The sequence below is a fragment of the Cornus florida genome, unplaced genomic scaffold (genome assembly GCF_030987335.1).
Source record: "Cornus florida cultivar Cherokee Brave unplaced genomic scaffold, ASM3098733v1 CherokeeBrave_3.0.0_Hap2_Chr07, whole genome shotgun sequence".
Lineage (NCBI taxonomy): Eukaryota > Viridiplantae > Streptophyta > Magnoliopsida > Cornales > Cornaceae > Cornus > Cornus florida.
Window position 1 is genome coordinate 19686239 of NW_026775577.1, and position 17787 is coordinate 19704025.

General features: G+C 32.7%; 1 protein-coding gene across 1 annotated transcript; it reads right to left on the reverse strand.

Moving 5' to 3' along the window:
• Positions 1–9063: 9063 nt before the first annotated feature.
• On the reverse strand, positions 9064–17585 carry LOC132266712 (succinate dehydrogenase [ubiquinone] flavoprotein subunit 1, mitochondrial). The gene is made up of 16 exons (XM_059767684.1): positions 17378–17585; positions 16802–16969; positions 15390–15477; positions 14213–14359; positions 13982–14122; positions 12609–12694; positions 12433–12525; positions 12276–12339; positions 11929–12072; positions 11358–11545; positions 11076–11250; positions 10828–10998; positions 10486–10555; positions 10274–10394; positions 10152–10189; positions 9064–9390 (listed from the first exon to the last, which is right to left on the reverse strand). Exons 1-16 carry the CDS (start codon positions 17459–17461, stop codon positions 9288–9290), a joined length of 1881 nt encoding a protein of 626 aa, XP_059623667.1. The 5' UTR covers positions 17462–17585; the 3' UTR covers positions 9064–9287.
• Positions 17586–17787: the final 202 nt, after the last annotated feature.

The window sequence follows — 17787 nt, forward strand, 5'->3', positions numbered from 1 at the left end:
TTTTTTTAATTTAGTATTCTATCCTTATAATTTTTTATTTTTTATTTTTGTAATATACTTATGAATTATTACATTAAAATTATTTTAAAACATTATTCCAACCCCCCCCCCCTAATTTTTTTTTTTTTTTTTTTTGTAATATACTTATGAATTATTATATTAAAATTATGTCCCCCCCAATCCAAATTTATTTTTGTTCCCTTACCTTACATCCTGACTTCGTCCCTACTGCTGGTATATATTTTTTAACCCATAAAGATAACTTGACACTTGATAGTGACTTTAACAAGTTATATGCTTGTTTCTTGCGCAAAAGTTTAAATTATTTAGCAATGTTGTTTACCCGCTAATATATACCCCATTTATCTTTCATATAAATTCGGACCCCTCTAACACAAAGGTTAGTTGTTCCAAGTACTATAAATGGACAATAATTAATGTAGGATGTCAATTTAACCATTAATGTAGTATGTCAATTTAACCATAAAGTGGGTTTGAATGCATCTAATGTCGCTATTAACGTATTTAAAGAGACAAAAAAAACTTGAACCGACCAATTAGTAATAAATAGTACTCCTATATAATATGTACTCTACTATTAATTAAAGTTTTTTTTTTCTATTCAATATTTTTCATGATAATTTAAAATTTTAGCCACCTCGTGATTCTAATTATTAAATATTTGTTTAAATTTTATATTTTTCTAAAAATTAGTCATAAATTTATTAGAAAGTGATTTATTTTATTTTATTTTTGTTTTGTAAAAAATTATATATAGCAAAATGGCCGGAAACCTAACTCGACTCTAAATAAAGCGATTTAGACACGAGTAAAAGTTTACAATACCCGAGGTACCATAACCCCAAAGTTTTCGGCCATTACATGTGATACTGAGACCCACCTGATAGATAATCCAATGACCGAGAGGTCCTAGAAATATTGTAAACGTTATCCACACACAGATCTATGATGTGCTAAGTGGGGCATTTGTCCCCACCGAAATTTTGTTTAAAGGTTGCCCCCTCTCATGTAGTATTTTTTTGGATCAGTCCTGATTCACTCTAAGCATTCAATTAGATGAGAAACATTTCATTATGAATAAATATTTAATTACTTAGACTAATTAAGGATTAATTAAGAACTAAAAAGACATATCATTGTCACAAAGGAGTGATTTTTCATTATTTAAATTATAAAAGTGGTGTAGATGATATAAAAGGAGACAAAACTAGAATTAAAAGTCTAAATCCGCCGTCATTCAATGACTTGACAAAAAATCAAGTTGCTCCATCAACATTACAATCGGACCACCCAAATTGGACCCTCCTCACCTTATCTTCACTTCTTTTCTCAAGTTCTTTTCAAACTTTCTTTGTCATACATTTTCTAATTTCTTTGCATTAGGCCAAAATAGAAAAATCTGTTAAAGACTGCTAATTTATATATATATAACCAACAAATTGTAATTTAATTAGATTTAGGAGTGTCTCAACTATAGAAGAAGAGGTCAAGAGGACAAAATTGTCATGCTGTGAGCAAATGGGATCCACAATAAGATAAGATGACTGCTAAAATTATATGTCAACAAATTATTAGGGAGACTCAAATATTGGTCTTTCTATAATTATTGTAAGAATATAAATTATTGTTGAAGTGGAAATATACCTACAAAATAACTTTTGGGAATCGAGATATTACAATTTTATATTTCTCCTAACACTTTGTCCATCTAGGCACGACAACGCGGTGTGAAGGGTTCAGGTCAGTAGAAAGGTGGTAGAGGCATTATTGGGTCCCATTTCTAAGCCATATAGCTTATTTTTCAATCGTGTCCAACCCATCACTCAAGTTCCTGCACCGGATAACCATTTCAAACCCATCACTTTAGTTGCAGGCATACCTAGAACGTCATATCCGCGTCATCCTTGTACATGCATCGATAGCCTTTATTACGAGATCATCCCGGTCGTCCATGTGGCACACATCCAACTCAGGACCCAATATTTCTAGTATTGTAATTAGTACAGTATGCCCGTGCATTGAGAAATTACAAGTGCTCCCTTTGAGGGCACACTTGGAGCAAAAAAAAAATCTAAATAATTTTGAAAATAGTAATTTTAGACATCCAAAAAGTAATGTGTTTTGTAAGCCCTGCTAAATAATAAATCTGATGAAACTTTAGAAGAAATAATAAGACAGAAAAAGTTTCTCAATAACAAAACATAGGAAAATAAAAGAAATGATGGAGTAGAGAGAACTTATTACCTCAAGTGACTAGTTTAATGGCAAAAACTTTGGCCTTACAAGAAGGTTGAAAGTTCCAATCCTCTTAAGGCCGCCACCTCCCGAGGTAATTACTCGATACGTGTGAGTAGGTGGAACTACATATGCCTTGGCCCGAATTATTTATTTATTTTTCTAAAAGTGAATTTTAAAGATGCTGAGACATGGGAAAGTCTCAACTTCCATAACAGTTGCAGTATGTGAGAGGAAAAAGACTAGTATCTAAACTCTACCCTAATGTCACACCATCTTACAACTTTAGGAACATACCCAAAATAGAAAGTGTTACCCATAAGTATGATACAATTGGATACTCCATATTACTGATACTCCATATTACTTTCCATCATTTGAGTATTGTTTAAATATATGGATACAAATTTGACAAAAATAAGACAAAGTTAAAAGCACTTGAGAAAAAGAGGAAGCAAAAAGCAAGTGTTTCTTTCTTTCTTTCCTACCCTCCTTTTGAGTTAGTATTAGGGTAAAACTCCAAATTATAAAGAGTTTATGTTTGGAAACATCAAATCATCGGCTTGGATTTGAAATTGAAGAAATTTTTTGTTCAAAGTTTATACTAAGAGTGTGTTTGATTGCATAAAATTGAAACCTTAGAATTAGAATTGATGAAATTTGTGAAAAACAATTAAGAAAATTGAATCAAAATTTTATCAAATTTTACCGATTCCAATTTCAAAGCTTTAATTCCATACAGTTGAACACAATCTAAATTTTCTACAATTTCAAATCCAAAGTTCCAATATGATACTCCTAAACTTTTACACAGTTAAATTCATGATGGTAACTTGGACCTCACAAAATTAACTAGGAAGTCATATTAATGTAGTTAAGAATTGTTAATAAAAAATTGTGAAGAATCAATTCTAATGAAAGGTGTAAATAAGCTTTTAGGCTTAATTAAAAATGTTGTGAGAGATAATTGTGAGTATGTGACCCTAAAAAAAATATGGTTATAATTGGAAGGAAAAAAAAAGGGAAAAATAACAAAATCTATGAAAAAAAAAAAAATTACAAACAAGGCTTGGTAAAACAATGGTTCGTGATATCGGTCGATACACGACATATCGGTAGATTTGTAACTCTTTTTTAAGAGTTCGATACCGTTGCACACTTCCATGAACCGGCTTATTTGATCGATTCACGTCGATATTTGTTCCAATCTGTTACACCGCGATTGATCCTGCAACTGCGAATCATGGATAAAACATAACTAAGAAAAACCCTTATCAAATGTATATCATGCTAGCTCCAGTACATTCCTAATCTACTTTAGTTCCTTTAACAAGGTTATCTATTTTGTTCTCTGAATCAAAATTCTAAAAACAAAGAAATAAAATAATTTGAATTAACACAATATATATATATATATATATATGAAATATTGCACGCCTGATATTGTTGAATGAGGGTGAAACTGAAAGCAACTATGATTCAAATGTTACTATTTTCTTCCAGTAGCCGTTACGTTGAAAAGGACATTAATTTTAAAATTAGTACTTCCTTAATCAGTTAAAGTTAGAAGGATTTGTCTGTAATTTTCTCACTCTCCCCACCACCACCTCACAAAGCTACAACCAAATCTATCTCTCTCTAACATATAATTGTTAATTTTTTTTTTTTTGTTTAATAAGCATCATAGCTTACCATTTTTAAATTTGTTTTAATTTGGCATTACGTGATTGGTTGATGTGGGTAGGTTTACGTGATTTTATAATTAAAATGCGCTCATGCAATTATAGTTGAAATTGTACCGTCATGATTGCACACGAATATGTTTACTACTATTCACTTTTATATTCATTTTAGCCGAGATTGAGGTTGAATATCTTGAAAAATTATTCATATTTTACTTAATTTAATTAAAATAATATTAGTTGTTCACTCAATACAATTTAATTTTCATTATCATCTTTCTAAAACGGAATTTAGAGAACTTTGAGGCAAAGTAAACGTTATGGGAGCTCTAGTTATTAAATAATAATAATAAAAATAAAATAAAATAAAATAAAAAATAAAAAAGAAAGAAAGGAAAGGATGATATAAAAAAAATTGGGGATAAAAAAAGGGTAATGAAAAAAAAAAAGTGAATAAATTATAGATAATCACTAAGGGCTGTTTGGCAACTGCTTTTACTTCGTACTTTTGCTTTGATCCAAAGCAAAATCACTGTTTCTGCTTTAGAGTGTGTTCAACACTATTTTGAATCTTGTTTGGTAACGTAAATTTATTGTAAGATTTTTGGAAGAAAAAATATGAAAGCATGTTTGGTGAAAAGTGTTGCATATTTGAAAAATTGAATGACTAATTAAAAATGTCATTTTAGATAATTTTTATTTATTTTGAAACAGTATTTTGCTATATTGCGGAAGTAAACAAAATCATTATTTTTATGCTTCCGATTTTTACCTCAATTTCGGAAACGCATTGGTATTATTAAAATGACAATAAACATTACTAAATATACTTTGTGCTTTTGTTTCGCTACAATACACTAACAAAAGCAAAAAAACACAAAACTAAAGCAATAACCGAACATCCCTCATATCTTTTTTCTCCATATTCTCTAATTTTTTTAAGGGATATTCAACGGGTTAAGCTATTGATCATTTCCCTTCTCTTCCTTTTTCCCTCTGTCTTTAGTTCAAACCAAACATGATTTAAGTTACTTTTTTTTTCATTATTCTTTTTTATTTATTTTCCTTCTCATTCCTTTCAATCCTAACAGCATCAGCATGAGGGTCTTGGCTTTGACTTGGGCCAAATACTTATTTTATTTGCTCAAGGAAAAGAAATATAATGGTGAGTGTGACCTAAAACAATATATTTTCAAATATAAATAAATAAATAAATAACATGATTAGAACCCTAGCAACTCATAGAATTTATAATGAAATCATGTATTACATCATCGAGACTTATATGATCTCATTCAATCATAATTCGACACACAAACAAATATGTCAATTTTATTTTAAATTTTACGTACACATCACGATCGATCTGATTGTACAAAAATTTCTAGTACTAGTGGGTTTGAAAAACATTTGATTGGCGCTGATTGTTTTGACTCACATTTTTTTTTTGAAAGATGTTCAGTTTTTTGTACGCATACAATGCATATTATATATATATATATATTAATTACATAGTACATATACATGTGATTGTCTAGTCACAAATCGTCTAGATTCATATGTCAAGCGTGTTTTTTAATTGCTAACACTTATATAAGCATGTATATAAATCAGAATGTAGAAATTTTATCTTACCATACATTTAAGTTGTAAATAAGAAAGGAATGCTATGTTGGTAACTTATTCTTAGGAAGTTAATCATGTACGATCTTTTACCTACACAAGGAAAACCATATATTTTTTCCTAATAATAGATGTGTGTGTATGTGTGTGAGTGTAATATTACTCTATAGTGTTACGAGTTTGAAATCAAATATTGTACGCGTGAAAGAGGTTATGAATTTCATATAGTATTAGAAGAGTAATGATACGGATAAATTCGATTAATTTTTTGAAAGTAGGAACTGAAGTCATCATGATGTCAGAAATATTAGCGATGTCATGATAACGTGTAGTATGAAGCCTGATAAAAATTGTACACCGAAGGTCTTATAGGAATGTTATTCAGTAGGGTACTATATCAAAAGTGAAATTTCTAAAATTCGAGAGTAAGCCCGGAGGTAACTCCTCCTTTTTCATACAATATATTCATGAAAATTTAATAAATTACTTATAAAAAAATATATCTTTTTTTTCATGCACTATATTCATGAAAAATAAAATAAAAATATTTAAATTGTTTTAAAATTTTCTACTTAAGATTTTTATTTAAATAATTAATTTCAAAAATTAAAGGTAAATGTATGCAAATTTAACAGAGAATATGTCATCAATACAGTATGAATTATTTTCATAATTTATTTCAATAAGAAAAATAGATTAAGTGTAACTCAATAAGAAATGATATTATAGTCATTTAATGAAAAATAGTCTAGTTATTGGAGCATTTTGCAACAAAAAGTGATAATTCATGTGGTATTATGTACAAATTATACTTTAAGGAAGTTATTTACAAATTTGGACATAGTTTAAGGATTTTTTTGTACTTTACCCTTTATTTTAACTCTCAGTATTGTGTTCCGTTTTTATGAAAATAATGAAATTCCTACAACCCATAGATGTAATTCTAATTTTTTTTAAGTGAATCACACTAAATTTGTGTGTTTGATCTACTTTTCTGTTTAGTTTAACAACCGTCGATCTCTACTCATATAAATCAGTCATAATTGTCCGATATTATTATTACATTAAAATAAAAATAAACCAACAATTGTGACTCTGTCGATTATGGAGTCTCATTTCATCCAACAAGTACACGTGAATGTGGGTTTCATTTATCGAATCAATAAATCATAAGATTTCATGAATCAATTTTTATGAATCAGTGTCATTTCTATTGAGATTTCATCGAAAGAAAGAAAAAAAGTGAGACACACATAATATAGGTTTTGTGTGGGCTCCACAGATTTCAACGGACACACCAACCATTGCCTCTCTAAATTATTGTACTATTGGTGAGCAAAAGATGAATATTAAAATTTTATTTATTTTAATTATTCAAAAGTTTCCACATAAATAATGACAAAAGTGGTTGTTAGTCAAAGCAGTAATAGAGTGTTTTATTGATCCAAAGACTTAGCTTTAGTGGTAGTATATATATATATACATATAGTTGGAACAAAGCAGAGACAGTAGTGAGTGAGTGAGGATTGGCTTTTTGATTTAAATGTCTTTAGGGTTGGACTTTGGTGACACACAGAGACGTTGGTAGTGGAAGTTACTGTACTCACCTTGACAAAATCAAATCATCTACTCATTAGGTCTATTTTACTTTCAATACTGTTTATGAAATATATATATATATTTACTTGTTGATTGGTACTGAGTAGTCAATAGAACAACCATGCAAAGTTTGAATATATATATTGATTAATGAGTTCAACTATATATATACAAACACCAACTTGATTAGAAGATTTATCTTTATCTGTAGTGTTGTTACATAGTTTATTTTTTTTAATGGATCTCACACATACTTGCAAGTGTTCATATGAAAGTGATTTTATTTGTATACAATGACTTCTTTATACTTTGGATAAATCACATTTATCTTCTTTACAGCATAGCATAATCAAGAATGTCTCTTCAATCAGTAAGAAATTTATCTATATCAAGCATAATGTGAGAATATGATCCAAAATAATAGAAATTAGGTCGATCAACATAGACATTATATACATGTGTAAAGAAAGGAAAGAGATATATTGGATATAGTGTACGAAAAACTTTTCGTTAATAGAGAGAGAACTTTTTGATATTACATATGTGAGACACCGAATACGAAAGATATTCAAATTAACAATGGTAAGACACATGGAGAGACCTAGAGGATCCTACCGGAGATGAATGAGATAGAGGAAAGAACATAACAAAAAATGACAAAGGAAAGTACGCTCTCTGGGTAGTTTGGTTCCTTTCCCGAGGTTAGTTCTTTCCTTTGTCATTTTTTTTTTTCGTTTGCTTAATATGCAAGAGATCATGTCAATAGCACAATTTTATGATATTTTTGTTGATTTAAAAATTACGTTGATAGCGGAAATGATTTTATCTTTTTGTCCTCAATGGTTATTATGTTATTTTAGTTGAAAAAGCCATGTTAAATGAAAAAAAAAAATGAAAAAAATGATATTTTGTAATGTAATTTGCTATTGTGAAAAGATTTTGTGCATTGACGTTATTGGCAATTAATGTAGGTAAGTGAAAGCTAGTATAATTTATTAATCAACAAAAATGTCTTGTGTAATTTTTTTATTATTATTGTCTAATTTGTCTTCCTAATTTTTGTTCCATTATAAAGAGTGCATGCAACGCATTTCATCATTTTTCTATTTTTACAAAATTTGTCACTTCTATTAGCAACATACTACTACAGTCAACCAATAAACATTGAAACAATGTCCAAAATAAAATCCAAAGTGTGTATAAATATATATATACATATACATATATGAACAGTCTATTAAGAAGCAACCCTCCGCTGCTGCAACCTGCAAGTCGTGACAAGGTTAAAGTCTTGAAAACTTTGAAAATATATACACAGGTGTAAATCTGTATGTGTGTGTATATATTTAGGATGCGATGCCAAGCGATAATGCTTTGAAAAAGTAAAGCATATCAACACACACTTGTGGATGTGTTGCATATTATATTTACAGAATGATTCTAATCCCATATAATTTGCTGCTTTTTTAAAAAAAAAATTTCTCTATTTTGTAGAAATCATGCCAAACATTGAAAATTAAAGAACATTCTCAACTTAAAAGTTTTACATGAAATATATTTTACATCAAAACAAAGGGGAGCCTAAATTTTCATAGATCTACTTCACGAAAACACTTCCTGAGACGGTGAAAACAAATGCAACAAGTAGCTTATAAAGTCATGAGGAGAGAGCAGGAGAACGAAAACTGAAAAACCTAAGTCACACAAGATGAGCAGGAATGAGAATGAGAGCAGCCCTCATTGAGAAGAGTTGTGTAACTTAGTATATAACATTCCCGTAAAACTGAACCATGCAGACTTTATGGAAATAAAAGTAGCTAATGTTCTTTAACAAAATGCATTTGCAATACTAGCTAAACTGAATTTATAGTTCTAACTTCTAGGCTATATGCTAGTCAGCAACTCAAGAATGAATATAGAGCTCTGCATATTGATTACTGAAAGATGGTACCCGAAAAATATTCGTTGCTGCAGAATATAAAACGTAGACCAAGTTACAAGAGATTTACAGATTCGTTGTTGAATGCAATAATCATTATCATAATTGCATTTCAAACAAATTATTACAACCTTAACAAAAAAAAAATCATACGCGCTCGGCACCTTTCCTGGTCTTATAAGCATGTATCAATAAACGCGAGCTTTAGGTGGGAATGTCTCAACCTCATCGTCTAATGTGTTCAGGTGAACCGGCCTATAGTCTAGCCGGACTTTCTCATTCTCCCAAAATCTGCAAGATCGTATTTAACATAAGCTAATTTTAATTGACAAAATTTTAGGAGAAGCAAATGGTATTTTCCAATAATGCATCAAACGCAAATCAAGACAACAACAAATAGGTTTTTATGTAACACAAAGTATTTCCTCATTACTAAAATGCATAAAACACTTGTGAAACTGCCCATCATTGTTCAACAAGGAAACCAAAAACCAGTAAACACCATTGATGGTGAAATCAATATCTCATATTTCAGATATCTACTGCGAGTATGCTCAGATTAAACACAAAGTACATGATGCTATTTTTATCACTATTCTACACCAGTTAAAGATGATAAAAGGTCACATTCTTTTTCATATTGGTTTTTTAAATTTACAGGAAACGGGCTGTGTCAACAGTGAAAATTAGAACACTCCAAAACAAATGAAGGCTAAGAGAATGTGAGTGGTTCAGTTGCGCTACACATACATTTTTCAACACACTACAAGTTCTTACCACGCACTCGATTTAAAAAGTTATACCTTAGGAGACTATTTTTGCAGTCCCCTAGACGCTACCCTAAACTTCCATTTGTGTTAAGCAGACAAATTCGTAGCTTTCATAAGAAAAGTCAATTTAGCCAATTTTTATACCAAGCACCAGAACTCTAAATTTCTTAATAACCCTAATACAAAAATATTAACATTCAAGATAAGGAATTCAAAAGAGAAAAAACAAAACCACACCAGCCCACTCCCAAACAAAAAATTAAGGGGAAAAAAAGGACTTACCCTAATGTGTGTTTCATCCAGTTCTCATCATCTCTTTTCTGCAAAGTCACACAATTTAAGTTTCATTATCACAGAAGTGGGGAGGAAAGGGGGATTTAAACTGAAAGTGAATCCAAACTAACCGTAAAATCTTCGCGAGCATGTGCTCCTCTGCTTTCTTTCCTGGCTTCAGCAGAATGCATGGTGATACATGCATTGATCAAAAGATTTTCCAACTCTATAGTTTCTATCAGGTCCGAGTTCCTAGCCAAAGATGTATGAAAACAAAAGCCAATGAAAAATGGTAATTTTCATGGAATTCTATAAATAATTTTCCTCATAAACAAAATTTTACCATATCAAACTTCGATCCCCCAACTTAACATCGTGAAAGCTTTCACATACTTTGTCAATTAACTGACAACCTGCAAAAGCGCATAGATTAAAAGGATAAAAAGATTGATGTGAACGGCCAAGGAAAAAAAAATGTAGTAGTGTTGTTTTCAGGCCTTTTTGACATTTCTGATAAGCATGTTATAGCAAAACTGGTACAGCACAATGAATGAAGTTAAATGTGCCATGGCATAGCAACGAAGCGAAAGAAAAATACACGTTTTCCCTTCCACGCTTATAATTTATTTATTTATGTATTTTTTGGGGAGGAGGATTGAGTAGTGGATGGGGGTTCTTCATATACCTTCCTCTAAAGTTTCCTGCGTGCGGAATACAGCAGCATTGTTTTGCATTACTCGTTGCATATTCAACCGGATTTTTGAAGTTGGAATTGAACCATTTGAATTTCTTATCTTGTCCAACCATGCAATAGTCTTCTCTCCGGCATCCTTTTCCAAAGGATTTTGTTTCTCCCCTGGACACATAAAGTGGAGGCATCTTAATTTGTATTCACATAATGTGTATTCAAAGAAATTTGATACGATGACTTGCCTGGTCTATGGACCTCCGCAACCCTATTTGCACAAGCTCGACCAAAAACAACAATGTCAAGAAGAGAATTTGCACCAAGCCGATTGGCACCATGAACTGACGCACACGCTGCCTCCCCGGCAGCCATCAGTCCAGGGACTACTACATCAGGATCATCACCTTTAATGGTAACTACCTGGAGAGCAAAATATCTTAGTTACAAATGAAAAGACTTTCACCACATGTACTGAATAAAGCAGCAATCCCACGATATCAACTGCACATGGTACAATTAGATTTTACCTCTCCATGATAGTTCGTGGGAATTCCACCCATATTATAATGAACAGTAGGCAAAACAGGGATAGGCTCCTTTGTAACATCAACACCAGCAAAAATGGCAGCTGTTTCAGAGATACCAGGAAGCCTCTCCTTGAGAACCTCTGGAGGTAAGTGATTCAGGTGGAGATAAATGTGGTCCTTATGGGGCCCTATCAAAAATCAACATAACCAAGTCCAAGAAATCCACTATTATTCTGTAGAAGTATAAGTTATGCACAAAATAAATAATAACTAAATAAACAAAATGGGTATTTATTCTTCCACCAGGTACAACCAAATACAATTTACCAGTAATGGCTGTTAATTGATCTATCTTCTGGGCCGTGATTCAGGTGGTAAAACGGTGGGTGGGGTCGGTAGGTCTTAGGGATGGAACTTTCTTTGAAGGAAAAAAGACATGGCTACAAATTGAACTAAGACCAGAAAAGCGTGCATGCATTTAGGATACCATAGACAACAAGACAATTTCTCGCCATCTAACCTGTGCTAACTATATGTCTACTATAATCTGATGGTAGCAAAGAGATCATACCTACACCACGACCTTCTCGGATTTCCATAGTCATGGATCTAGAAACAACATCTCTCGATGCAAGATCCTTGGCTGTAGGGGCATACCGTTCCATGAATCGCTCACCTTCACTGTTCCTCAAAATGCCACCTTCACCGCGAGATCCTACAGGCGGCGGAAAGAAATCAGGAAAGAAGAGCAGAAAATTTTGTTTGAGAGTGAATACGAGGATAGTGTGTTAAATTAGTTACATATAAAAGACTGGTAACATAGAGAAGACAATGGAATGAGACATCGGAATTAGATCTGCATTTATCATACAGTACAAGCATAATCAAGTTCAATACTATGATGTATAAAGCACCAACCTTCAGTGATGAGGCACCCAGCACCATATATACCTGTTGGGTGAAACTGCACAAACTCAAGATCCTACAAGAAGAAATATTATAAGCGACAGTCAAAGAAAGTTAATGAAATAAAGTCATACGAACACATTTCAAAAAGAAAGGCAACAAAACATACCTCAAGACCGAGCCCAGCACGTGCAACCATGGCATTGCCATCTCCAGTGCATGTATGAGCAGAGGTTGCGGAAAAGTATGCTCTACCATAGCCCTGAGAGATATGTAAAACATAGTAATTAGATTTAAGTATCACTAATCTGAAGTCGAATAGAGTTTAATGACAAACATAGATACCCCAGTTGCCAGAATTGTTGAAGCAGAACGGAACCGATGTATTGTACCATCCTCCATATTTAATGCAACTACTCCTTGGCAGTTACCTGATATCAAAACCAATAGTCAACTAGCTTTACCGAAACAAATGATAGGCAGCATAAATAAGTGCCTTTGTAATAGAATACCATATACATGTGTGTGCATGTATTGTGAAGCAGGACCAAATTACAGTTGATAAGAATTGGTTGTCTTAAGCCCTTTAATAACATTGCAAAGAAAACATTGTACATTAAGTTCACAATTCGAGTATATGTTCCTTCCATGCTTCTTTTGCGTGCCAAATTTGAAATATCATGTCATCCTGGAATTGGTGGCTATTCTATTTACTTCCTTCTCCAAACCAGAATTTTTTTTTTTTTTGATAAGTTTCTCCAAACCAGAATTTCATTTTACCTTTTGACTAAATTAAATTCGACTTCATGGATCAAGTATCGAATAATCTCTAATTGTTAGTTTTCTTTCTTCTTTATTTTTCCCCGAATAAGTGAACCATCTTCAATTAACTTGTTATTTTAGTGTGCAAGACAAGCATGGTTTGGGTATTGAACCCAACAATGGACTAACAAATTATGACTTCAGCATGACGTTACCGAAGGCTCCAAGAATTGCAACTTAATAGTGGGTTTAATTTGACTATATATTTTGTACAAATGCTACATTGCGTTTTATGTACTTTGATCATAGAAGGACTATCAAACAGCCAAATCTCTAGTTACACAGTTAAGTTTGCAATCCCTCTCAGGGCATGAGCATGCACATGAGTCACAAAACAAACAACCCAACAATTATAATTTTCAGCTTAAGCAGAGAAAGGATGGTTGGAGTTACTCGAGTAGATAAGGTCGCTAATGAATGTGTAAGAGAAAAATTAGGTGTGGCATCCATTAACGAGAAAATAAGAGAGAGTAGAAGGTAAGAAACAGAGAGGGATACCAAAAATAAAGTCGGATGAAGTTATTAGAAATGACTTTAAAAAGTTAAACATAGTAGGTAATATGGCGGGTAATAGAAAGGAATGGAGACAGAGAATTCATGTGGCTGAACCTATTCATAAGGGAAATTAAGGCAAGGATGATGATGATGGAAGCAGAGAAAGGTTTTGCTGCTATAATCTCTCTGAATTTTGCTCCTAGAAAAAGTTCCAGACATCCCAGCACAGCTTTTCTTCAGGCAAACAAATCAAATAAGTGTCTTACTATCTCTTTCTTTTTCTATATTTCTAGTTGTCTAAGTGTGGCATATTATTCCCATCATCAAATAATAGCAAAAACGAAATAATTTTTTATTTTTTATGATGAGTAATACATTAGAGTGACTATGCATTAACATACCATTACTATCCATTATTAGATCCAAAGCAAAATATTCGACAAAAAACTGTGTATTGTGTTTCATAGCCTGGCCATAAAGAGTATGCAACAGAGCATGCCCAGTTCGATCAGCAGCACATGCACAACGATATGCTTGTCCACCTAAGAAATTGACATACAAGAAGCCATGATCAGGTAGCTTTCCACAGAAACCATGTAAAATATTCCAATTACAAATTAGCAGCTTAGTACCTTTCCCAAAGTCCAGACTTTGACCACCAAATGCGCGTTGATATATTTTGCCTTCTTCAGTTCGGGAAAATGGTAAGCCATAGTTCTCAAGCTCTATCACTGCTTTAGGTGCCTCCCTACACATATATTGAATAGCGTCCTGGTCACCTATATAATCACAACACTCCTTGCGTCAATATCAATTGAAATGATAGGTTAATAAAAATAGAAAAGCAGTAATTATCCCACAATATTAATAAAGAAAACTTCTTTGAACAATGTCAGAGAAAATGCAAGGAACAGCACCAGGATAAAATAATAATAAAAATATCTGTACTGGATAAACAATATTTTCTTAAACTTTGATGCAAGTGAGAAAGTGCCTCGATTGTAAACAATTCATTTATATAGAACCTAGGAAGCACGGACATGCCAAAATGGGCGAAGAATCCGTGTTCGACACATGTCGGACACAGACACGGACACGGACACGGACACGCCCCGACACGTGTCGGACACACCAAAAAACGTGTCTGGAATTTTTTTATTTTTTTTTAATTTTCGGACACTCTACAGACACGTCTGGAATTTTTTTAAAATTTTTTTTTTTTTATGCTAATATGTTCTGTTTTTTGTTTTGTACTACCCTTTTGGTATTATAAATGGTAAAAATCCTAGGTCAAATGTGGATGGGAATAGATGATAGTACACTGACTTGTTTTTGTATATTTTTTGGAGACTAGCCTTTAGGTTTTTGTGAATGTTGCTAACGGTTAAGTCATGAATGTTGATAGTCCTTTCTGTCTATGCTTTTGTATTTGGAGTAAAGTTGCAATGATGATTAAATGATGCTAATTATTATTCTAATGTCTTGTTTTTTATTTGGTTTTATAACTATGCAACATTGTTCTTTTATAATTTATTAGTCATGAGTTATGATTTGTGTTTTTTTTTCATTGTAAGGTTGATGAAAAATAGTAACACTTAGTAATTTTTAAAGTACTACATCACACACACACACACATACACACATATATATATCCGTGTCCTAATTTTTTTGGATTTGCCATGTCGCCGTGTCAGTGTCGTGTCATATCAGTGTCCCGTATCCGTCTCCGTGCTTCTTAGTATAGAACACTAGCTTCATATGCATGCTAAATAGAGATAAAAGAGGGTATAATCCTGACGAGCATTGTACCTAACCAGTCACTTCCTTTAACCGTGTCATACATGTGCCACCTCCAGTCATCCTCGGACATATTTCCTAGTGCAGCATTTATACCACCCTGTACAGAGTATTGCTATCAGAGACTAGAAACATAGCCAGATCATCAATAAAGAAACTTCATACGGTTACAGTAAAGCCTGTGCAGCTAGATGCAATATAAAATCAATGAAACAATATACTGCATGCCATTCCTAGAACAACATTACTACAATTTTTTATTACAACAATTAAGCACTATCTTGAAAAGCTATTGTAGCTTGTGTTAGTATTGGTATAAAACTGAATATGATATGAAGGAAACAAAAGCTACCTACTTACCTCAAGGAATGCATAAATCTAGCAGCTTCCAATGCCAGATGTAAACAGGCTGGTTTCTGAAAATCTAATATCCCATTTTAATGGTAAAATCCTAATAAGTATGTATAAAGGACCAGGATGAAGCCATAGATTCACGGGGGTAGGCTTTCTAGAAGGGAAACGTATGGTCCATCCATGTTGTGGTGAGAGCAAGAGTTCAAGGGCAATTTTCAATTCCTATGGAAAGTGGTACTCCCATAACTTTCTTCAACCTCCTCAGTGATTAATAGTTGTAAGAGATCTCTAATTCCTTCAAAATCACTTTGCCCACAGTATGAAGAGAATCGTAAATGAATTCAACTATGCCATACTGACAACTCTCCTGAATTCTTATATACAGTTCCTACTTTTATACACCTAAAACCTGCAATACTTAAATATAGTTGTGTGTGTCTGAGAAAACAGAAAACTCATATCATAGATGTCCAGATTGCCATTAATAATACTCGTGTCGACTACTCTATTTGCTGAAGCTTAAAGGTGGCTAAGGTTTAAACAGGATCTTTTGTATAAGGATGCTCATCCCTGAAATCACTCAAATCAACTCAACAAAGCTTAATCCCACAACAACTGATCCTTCCAGTCCAACCTCCAGCCTTCATTTGGTGGTCAAGCTATGCATAGTGAAGTTCAGGTGAAAACAAAAGGTCATCAATTATTGATCTAGAATGCTCCAAATAGGTATAAAATCCAGAAATAGAATTGCTCTGGTCAAAATCAAGACATGAAAAAGGCTAGAAGAACCATTACCATTGTCAAAATAGAACACCCCATAAACGATGCTGTACCATTGCAAGTCACAGTTACACATGAACCCAAGAATCGTTGATAAAGGACAAATTCTACAATCCATTGAAATTCGGAACCCCACTTAATTAATGGACGCTATGAAAACCATCTTCTTGTATAAGGGATCCACAATTTTCTATAGTTAACAATATGCATAAAGAAATGTAAACTTATAACCTACATTGAAGAGTAACCCAAACACACATGATACATATAGTGAGCTGATAACTTCATACCTGAGCTGCAACGGTGTGTGACCGAGTTGGGAAGAGCTTGGTAATGCAAGCGGTGTTGAATCCATGCTCAGAAAGCCCAATGGCTGCTCTGAGCCCCGCGCCGCCAGCGCCTACCACAACTGCATCATACGTATGATCAACTATCGTATAGGACGATCTTCCCACAGTCTGTACCAAACAAATTTTGCAACAAAACTAATTTCAAACACAATAAACTAAAAAATCTAAGTCCAAAACATTCGAGCAAGTCGGAAATACACTAAGCTAAGAATCAAAATATATATACAAAAATTAAATACAGCTGAGACACTAAAACACAAAACATATTCACAAATTTGTCAAACAAACTGAAAGAATGTAGATATAATGAGCAATTGGTGATAGAAAAGTATCAGTAAGAAACACAACGAGCCCTTACAATCGTCTCTAGATAAAAATACAAAATTAAAAAAAAAAATGTTAAGATATATATATATATATATATATATATATATATATTATACTACGATATGAGCTTTCGAAAACTGTAAGATTCAAAAAATGGTGATTGATCGAAATTAAGGAGAGAGATCTTACCGTCTCGGTGGAGAAGAATCTCTGAATGCGAGGTTTGACGGATTCCGTGGGGATTGATCTCAGGCGAGAGACGCAGCGCCACATCTTCCCCTCTCTATATCTATATGTGTAGGTATATATCTATATATCTGTATCTATAGATCGCAGCAAGAAGAGGAAGAGAACAGGAGATACAAAAAGGAAGGGGAAGGGAAATGAAATGAACAGAAAAGGGCGTTGATGAAAGCTGATGCTTTTAACTCGCCTTTTTGTTACAACTACCCCTCTTCTTGAGATTAACTACCTTAATGCCATTCGGGTTAGCATCTATCCATTTTAATTTTCTGGACTAAAAGTTATTTTTATTTTTTATTTTTTATTTTTTAAAATAATTTTCTGGACATTCTGGAAATAGCAAAAAAAAAAAAAAA